At 34.3% G+C, this 9507-nt stretch overlaps 1 protein-coding gene across 1 annotated transcript; it reads left to right on the top strand.

The window, feature by feature from the left end:
• The first annotated feature begins 8013 nt into the window (after nucleotides 1–8013).
• On the top strand, nucleotides 8014–8949 carry LOC114688278 (olfactory receptor 7G2-like). Its single transcript, XM_028862896.1, has one exon. It carries the CDS (start codon nucleotides 8014–8016, stop codon nucleotides 8947–8949), a length of 936 nt encoding a protein of 311 aa, XP_028718729.1.
• The last annotated feature ends 558 nt before the right edge of the window (nucleotides 8950–9507 follow it).

Genomic DNA, 9507 nt, shown 5'->3' with positions numbered 1-9507 from the left:
GGTGTCAGGGGGTATTGTGAATATAAGGCATGCCAATAAGGAACTGATAAAGGTGACAATATTTTATTCTTGGGAATCAAGTTAGGCGTTGGAATGCTGAAGCTGAAAAGTGAGACTACAGTGTATATTTCTCTCTATCTAGGCTTCTTTCTCTATCTCTCTCTTAATTTCTATCTATAAAAATTAAAAAATTCAGGAATATAGTGTCTGAAGAAATTTAGAGTAAGGTAGAATATAGAAATATTGGGTTAGGAATACAGTTTAAGGAAAAATTTAGAATAAGATAAGCAACAAGACAGAGGAACTATGTCCTTGATTTCCAACTATGGGGATATGAACGTAAAATCCTTGGGAAGAATCAGAAAAAATCTATCAAAGATGAGAAAAATGAACAGAAAAAGATTCCTATGGAAGCTTTTGGTCTGTGAACTGCTTAAATTCTAAGTCCCAAGCAGCAGAGGAAAGAATTTTCCTTGAGATGGATGTGAGTGAAATAAAACTTTTCACTCCACTGATGCTGCCACTGTATGAAAACATCATACCATCAAAATTAGTTTCCATTTGGCCATGAAGCCAAGGAGAACAGAGGTCTTAGAAAATTCTTAGTAATCTCTCTCTTAAAAAACTAAAAGCTTTTCAGACCTCTTTTTTTTCTCAGATTTTTTTCTCTTTCTATAAGGGCAAAAATTGAACTCACCTGGAAACAACATCTATCAATATGGGAACGTCAGTTGTAATTGCTCTAAAAACAAACAAACAAACAAAAACCTGTTGGAATGTGGCAAATCCTCTTTGCTTGTCCTGTCTCTCCCCTCCAGCTAGTACTAGAAAAAAATCAGCTGGAGTCCCCTGTGTCCAGAGCCTACACCCAAGAGAGTGGAGGTAGAGACTGAGCAGTAGCTTCCTCCCCAAAGGATGGAGACACAACAGAGGTGGTGCAGGACCCAGGGAGGGTCTGCTGGTGTGGAGGAAGCAGTGGAGGCTTTGAAATCTTCACGTCAATGAGGGAGGCAGAGTTTAAGTTCCCAAAAATCTCTCTGAAAAGACTTTTATTTTAAATACCTTCATTTTATTTCACTGACCTGTTAAGGCAGAGGGCAAGCCCTAAGAAGTTTTTGTTTCAGGCACCAAAACATCTGTCTGAAGGCACACAGATAGACATGACCAGCTCCGGGAACAGTGGCAGGTGAAAAATATAATTAGAGAGGTATACCTGTTAAACAGTAACATGGGCATCCTAAAGCAAGCTTAGGGAGAACAAAAATCTCCCATTGCAAAAGCAAAAGCATGAAAACAAACTGTGTAAATGGAAATGGGAGTACAGCAGATTGGAAAGAAATCTTGGGAAATGTAGTCGGTAATGTAGCTTGTAACAGCATGATGCGAAAGAGAAAGGCAGTGTGGGAAAATAGTTTCTCTCCATTCCCCCTCTCCATTTGAGCCTCTGTTTCCAGTCTCCCTGGCCCCAGTCCAGCCATAAAATCTATTCTATTCCCCTTCTCAGAAAGACATCTGTCCTACCTAGTCCTGTTTTCTATGCCTAGCCTCTTTGATCCTATTGGTTGTGGTTTGGTTATCATTTATTTAACACCAAATATCCACATATAAGTGAATACATACCATATATATGTTTGGGGGTCTGCATAATCTCTCTCAGGATGATTTATTTCTATTTCCATTTATTTTCCTGCAAATTTCATGGTATCAGTTTTGTTTTGTTCTGTTTTAACAGCCAAATATTACTCCATTGTGTAAATGTGCCACATTTTCTTATCCATTTTTCTGTTGCTTGATATCTAGGTTGTTTCTAGTTTCTAACTATTATAAACAGAACAGCAAAGAACGTGGTTGAGCAAATGTCCTTGTGATAGGATGAAGAATATTTGGGTATATTTCTAAAAGTGTTCAAATGCATCTTGAGGAATATTGTTTCCCAGCTTTCTGAGGAAGGCTTGAAGTTACTTTCCAGAGTGGCTGTAAAAGTTAGCACTCCCACTAGCAATGGAAGAGTGTGCCCTCATTGTGAAAGATGTTTTTTCCCTGATTTATTTCTCAATATACTTGCCATTTGTATATAGGAAGGCTATTAATTTCCATGAGTTAATTTTGTATCCAGCTACTTTGTTGAAAGGTTTATCAGCTTTAGATGTTTTCTGGTGGAATTTTTAGGGTCACTTATGTATACTGTCATATCACCCATAAATTAAAATACTTTGATTTTGTGTTTTAAAAACTTTATCCCTGTTATTTCCTTCAGCTGTCTAATTTCTCTAGCTAAGATCTTAGGTACTATATTGTATACGTATGGAGATAGTGGGCAACCTTGTCTTGTCACTTAATTAAGAGGAATTGCTTTGAATTTCGCTGCATTTACATTGATGTTGGCTATTGGCTTGCTGTAAACTGGCTTTATTATGTCTATGTATTTTCCTTGTATCCCTAATTTCTCCAGGACATTTATCATGAAAGGGTGTTCGGTTTTGTCAAAAGACTTCTCTTCATCTATGAGATAATCATGTTTTTTTTTCTTTCAACATAGTCAATGTGTAACAAAATGCAATAATTGAGAGGTAACTGCACATGGTTTAGCAAAATCTGCACAGGATATTGCATACTGTAAACTGTGATTTCCAATATATTCTCTACATCCAAATTAGACTAATTGACTCTTTTACAACCCATTTCAAATTTCACTACAAGCTTTCCTTCAAATATTTGCATATACATGCATACTAAGCACATACATATAATACATAAAAATACATATGAAAGATACATGTAAATCAACAAACACTTTATAACATTTGATTTTTAAAAACTTGGAGTAAAATCTTACAAGTACAGTAGATCAATTACATATGAGATTTTCAGGGCTTTAAGATAAAGTAGAGGTATTAGATAACAGAAAAAAGGATATGAAAATTATAACAAACACATAGACATGTTCATAAATTGTGTGACACCAAAAAAGGGACAAAACTTGTAATTCTTTACAGAAATACAGAAGAAACATAGTTCAATGGCATTCACCACATCTTCAGCAAATCATAGAAGAAAACTTTCCCATATAAACAAAATGCATACACATACAGAAAAACAAAGCACACAGGATATAAAATAGAAATATCCAAAAAAATCTCCACATGCATTTCTTTGTCTTTTCTTTTTTTGTTTGTTTGTTTGTTTTTGTTTTTGTTTTTTTTTTTTTTTGAGACAGGGTTTCTCAGTGTTGCTTTGGAGCCTGTCCTGCATCTCACTTTGTAGACCAGGCTGGACTCGAACTCACAAAGTTTCACCTGGCTCTGTCTCCCAAGTGCTGGGATTAAAGGCGTGCACCACCACCGCCCGGCTTGCATGTCATAGTTAAAACTCCATATACATAGAACAACAAAAATAAGAGTATTGAAAAGAGGAAGCAGAAAACCAGTAGTCACATATAAATAAAAACCTATCAGACAGAATGCTGAATTCTCAGTGGCCTATTTAAAAGCCCAAAGAACCTAAAGTGATGTATTTCAAGTTCTCAATGACCTAATTGCTAATCTAGAATACTGTACTCAGAACAAATATCAGGTATAGTGGAAGAATAAAAAATTCTGTCCATGAAATAAGCATGCCAAAATAATTTGCATCCTTAATACTTGCCTTACATAGATTATTGGATGTGATATTTCAGAAGAGAGAAATATGCATAACCAGGAGACTATAGCAAAACACATGAAATTGTTGCTACTGAAACTGAACACAAACAACAATAAAGGAAGAACAAACTAACTATAATCAATATGCAATTTCACTACTAACTTTAAGAACTGATGGCATATGCTTGCTGAATGAATTAAGAAACAAAGCCAACCAGGAATTGTGGTGTTCTCTTTCAACTCTGAAACTTGGAAGCTACAGGAAGGACATGGAGCTGTAAACAAGCAGGTCATACATGTATTTGGATAAGGCAAAATGTAAAATATCTCTAGGAAATATCACATGATCTATAGCCAGTTCCTCATGGAGTATTGTACGTGAACTTTCAAAACCCTGTGACAGACAAATGCAAGTCAGTAGTGTCTTTCTCTCCATGTATGGGGCCAATCCACAATTCCAACCCATCATTAAGTAGGATCTGGCAAAAGAACTGTAAATTTCATTAAGCCTGGTCTCAGCAGCAATAAATTGTCAGTCTTAAAAAAAATTACTGAGACTCGTAATTGCAAAATACCACTCACTTTACTCTTTGAACACATTGATATGAGCCTCCAAGTCTGGTTGTCTCACACAGATAAGATCAGTAACAACCACTTACTTAGTTTTAGCTAATGTATAGTATTTTTAAAATCAGGCATTTCTAAATAAACTTTGATTAGAAATATATTTCAGTCAGTTATTAGTTTTTATCACTGTCCTAAGAAATATATATATATATATATATATATATATATATATATATATATATATAGTCTCATCATTTTCATACTTTAAACAACTTGCTTATAATTCACATAACTCTTTTGTCTTTATATGTACACCCTTACATACTAAGATGTTTTATGTTTACATAGTTTTGCTTACATAATTTAACATTTTCTTTTACTTAATGATTTTCTTAATACCAAGAGACGAAATAATATGAAGAAATGTATTTTCCATTGTTGTGAGAATTTATTCATGGAAGGGTAGGTGGTGTGGCTAACTAATAATAGTCAGAAATGAATGACTTTCAAAGGGACTACAATTGTAATATTTCAAATCTTTACTGAAGTTCAGACATTTGGTATTATAGAATCTATAACATTTCTCTCTTTCTCCCCCCCTCTGGAAATTATAGTTTAAAAGATACACTTTCATGGGAGGAAATATGCTAGGGAATATAGAGAATTCTATAGCTCAAAGAGATCCAATGTACAAATGATACAACATTTCTGTTTTATATTTGTGTTCTTTGATGAAATGCTATTAATAAATTCCTTCCCCAGAAGCATATTTAATACATTCATTTTATCAGTATGCAGAGACAAATTAGGATAATTGTGCTGAGTATATAATTTTATAATATTTAATCTATCATGCATAGTTATATTGTCCACTTCAACATAAAAGTATTTTTACTGCCATAGAAAATAATATTTAGTGTATCAGTAACAGTTTATTGATGATTTTGCAACAGTAATTTAAATTTTTAGAAAAGTAAGATGTGACATTGTATTCTAGGCCTGTGAAATGGAGAAAAACAGACATAATAATTACAGGAGAGCAGTGTAATCAAGCCCCAGGGGTCAGGAGGGCAGCCATCCTCATTTCACTTTACCCCCTGTGTTTAAGGAAATAAAGTTACATGACATACCTAGCCTAATGAAGACCTCTGGATATTATGTCCCTGGAGATGCAGAAACTAGAGGCATTATCCTGCGACAGTCAATGAAACATCTCTGCCCTAGGTAGACACCAACACATATGCATCTTTCTTGAGATGAGTCTCCCTAGCAAAGAAGTAATGACTCAGTTCCTTTGCTTCACAAGAACACATCTTCTGTCTTCAATAACAAGGTACACTATTGAGTCCTGTTGCTCTTGAGACTAACCATATAATGTAAAATTCTTTAGTGAAGGTTGACAGAGTGAGTTTAAGTATGTTTCATTAACTAAATCATTTGTACTTAAATTCTTATTAATCCCTGTATATTTATTACAAACTCTGTTAATAAAATACTGTTTTCGAGGATGTTTCCTTGTTATTATTCTACGTGACTATCATTGTCAAAGGTGATTTTTACATGCAGTCACATCTCTGATGTTTATAATTCTTTTGTTAGGGATAGTCCCTTCTTACTCCTTTTCTAAAATTACTCCACTTTGTCACTTCTTTCTGATTAATGAATAATAGTTGTATGGCAGTCCATAGTAGTAAGAAAAAAATGAAAAATTGAGTAAATGTTATGTGAGACTACCACATTCTGAGCACTGAGCTAAGGCATTTTCTCTTTGAGCATATTGAGCCCAGCAAAACGCACATTCTTTGCATACACTGCTACCTTCAAATTTAATTATTATAACTGTAGCTCATCATGAAATATTCTTACAAATGATTTCCCAAGATTTATTGAAATATAATTTAGTAAACTTGTATATACTTGAGTTATACAAGGAGACCATGGATTATACACATACATGAAAAATTGATTTATTCAAAGTTGTTAACAGTTTATCCCATATGTCCTGCTTAGGACATCTGGGTTTCTTAACTTGTTGGTGATTTCCCCCACCTCAAATCATGTGTCTACATCTTATTCAGAGGTTTTGAGTCTGATATTCTATCAAATATCCTATGCCATAGCTTCTTCTGTTTTTCTTTGAAAACAGAGACCATGCCATACAGAAACACCCACAATAGCTAAACAGTGTTTTAAAAAGTTCACATATTCCTCTCATCTAGAAACTTTATGTTTTGTAAAGATGACAATACTGTGGTTATTTTAATCTCTTAGTTTGATTTTCTATATATTTATATTTTTATTTCATTAATTTTTTGAAAGCAAATTGTTATATCTCAACTTAAGAGAACTACTTAATATGTAACACAGAATCTCATAGATCCTTTTTCCACCTTCTCTTAAAATTAACTTGTCAAGGAGAGGGGATATATTTCTCTGTGGGTTGTAATAAGGATGAACCCTAACTATTTTCAATCTTGATGTAAACCTGTCTTGGTAGTAAATAAGATCTATGTATTGTATTTCAATTTAAAGTTAGTTGGGCATATATAGACATGTTTATAAAGAAAGGCATTGTTCAGGAGGAAAATGCCCAAGCTGTAAAAGCCAGTCAGAGTTATCAGTCTAATATGACAAAACTGTATGATCCAGGTGCATGAATAAAGTTTAGTCAGAAAAATCTAATAATAGAGAATAAATGTTTAGAGCTTAATTGTTCCACTCACTGCTCACTTCATATCAAGGAAAAATTCACTTTCCCAAATATTTCCATTGGATAAATAGGACAATTAAGTTGAATAATCCATCCACATTTTTGTTTGGTTGGTTTTGGTTTTTCAAGACAGGGTTTCTCTGTGTAGCTTTGCACCTTTCCTGGATCTGGCTCTGTAGACCAGGCTGGCCTCTAACTCACAAAGACCCGCCTGCCTCTGCCTCCCAAGCACTGGGATTAAGGGCGTGTGCCACCACTGCCCAGCTCCATTCATAATTTGATGATACATTCTCATTTTACAAGAGGTCTCAACCATTCATGAAGAACTACAAACACCAAAGGAATGCTGGGAGTGGAAGTATAATCTTCTCTAGGAAAGAACACACCAATTGGTTTTCCAAAACTACATGGTTAGCCCTGAAAACATACATATGAGTAGCATTCTATGTACTTATCTGATTATATTAGTAATACACATATATAACTATACATATTTGTGTGCAGTTAATGAAAAAAGAGGTCATGTCTATGAAAAAGAGAAAGAAGAAGTATATCAGAAAGTTTGGAGGGGGAAGGTTTTATATATATATGATGTGACAATATTATACTCTCGAAAACAGGCAGGCTGAGGGAGGTTTGGAAAAATTTTATAATAAATTGTACATAATGTTTGCTCATCTTTTTGTCTGTATAATCCCTGGAATGCTTCTGATTAAAAAGACATACATTATACTATATTTATTTTTTACTGGATGTTTAGCAATATACAAAACCACATTGTTAAATAAAAATCAGTTAAAGTTACAGTAAGATGAATGAGGGTTCTGTGCAGGGAAAATAACCAGAATGATCTATTTGAATGCTATCCAGCTGCTATAATAAGCATGTTTTTTAAATGAATTAGATTTACCTCAAAATCAATTGTATTTCAAAGCAGTCTGGAGGGCTTTCTAGAACATAGGCTATGGTCCTCATATTAGGAGTTTATTAAGAATAAATGTGATTCAGCCAAATAACTTATATTCCCAACGTCTTTCAACATGTTGACTGTTCCTACACTTTATTTCACTCTATTTCAAATAGATTGCCAAAGATATGGGAAGTAAAAACCAGACAGATGTTTCTCACTTCTTTCTTCTGGGACTAACAGATGATCCAAGAGTGGAGCCAGTCATCTTTTGCCTCTTCTTGTTCATGTACATGGTCACCATCTTGGGGAATCTGCTTATTATCCTGGCGGTGAGCTCTTACTCCTATTTGCAAACACCCATGTACTTCTTTATCTCCAATTTGTCCTTTAATGACATCTGCTTAACCACGACTGTAATCCCAAATATGTTACTGAATACCCAAACACAGATCCAGAGCATTAGTTATGCAGGCTGCCTCACTCAGGTCTGCCTTGTCTTGTTTTTTGCTGGGTTTGAAAGTTGTATTCTTTCAGCAATGGCCTATGGCCGTTATGTGGCCATTTGTTATCCACTGACTTACACAGTTATCATGAGTTCTCACTTATGTGGTCTAATAATTCTCTTTTCTGTCCTCATTAGCATTTTGAACATGGGACTGCTTGGTCTCATGGTATTGAGGCTATCCTTTTGTACAAACCTGGAAATTCCCTTATTCTTCTGTGAACTTTCTCAGATCATGAAGCTTGCCTGCTCTGACACCCTTGTTCATAATATTCTGATATATCTTGCAATGTTTATATTTGGTGGCATCCCAGTCTCCGGTATTATTTTCTCTTATGTCCAAATTGCCTCTTCTGTTTTGAAAATACCTTCAGTGACAGGGAGATATAAAGCCTTTTCTACTTGTAGTTCTCACTTGTCAGTGACCTCTTTGTCCTATGGATCAGGGTTGTGGGTTTACATAAGCTCTGCAGTTAATATTTTACCCAATAAGACTTCAGTGGCTTGCATTATGTACACTGTAGTCCCACAAATGCTGAACCCATTCATCTTTAGCCTTAGAAACAAGGACATGAAAAGAACTATGAAAAAATTAATCAGTATAGTACCTTCTCTTTGATATGAATGATTTTTCTTAGACTTGTGTTTCATTAAGGAATATGTTCAAATGAGTGGCAAATAAATTCAAATAATGAAATCATGTACTGAGAACAGTTCAATTGAAAATCAGGTTTCTTCCAAAACCAAAGACTTTTTTTTAAAGAATTTAAATTATATATTATATTGATGTGAATAATTGTCTAGTCCTAAGGACTCTGATGGCAAAATATTAACATTAGTGAATTCAAGAATTATGGTGCTTATATTTTGCTAATTTATGCTATTTTTGCTTTTTGAAGATTTATTTTATTTTAAATTATTTGTATATGTTTTACATTTATATGTGGGCATGTATATAGGAATATGTGTGCCAGCAGAGGGCCAAACAAAGGGCAGATTCTCTAGAGACACAATTACATGTAATTTTGAGTCAACTGATACAGTTGCTGGAAAATGAATGCCAGTCTTCTATAAGAGCATAGAGTTCCTAACTATGGTCTCTATCTCTTGTCTATATATATTTTGCCTTAATATTCTGTAGAGAAGCTAGTGACATTTTTCACTACCTCCTCTCTCT

The sequence above is a fragment of the Peromyscus leucopus genome, unplaced genomic scaffold (genome assembly GCF_004664715.2).
Source record: "Peromyscus leucopus breed LL Stock unplaced genomic scaffold, UCI_PerLeu_2.1 scaffold_1350, whole genome shotgun sequence".
Lineage (NCBI taxonomy): Eukaryota > Metazoa > Chordata > Mammalia > Rodentia > Cricetidae > Peromyscus > Peromyscus leucopus.
This window is presented reverse-complemented; position numbering and strand designations above follow the sequence as displayed.

Excerpts from the sequence above, each read along its gene's own strand:
- LOC114688278 (XM_028862896.1), top strand. The coding sequence starts at position 8,014 with ATGGGAAGTAAAAACCAGACAGATGTTTCTCACTTCTTTCTTCTGGGA.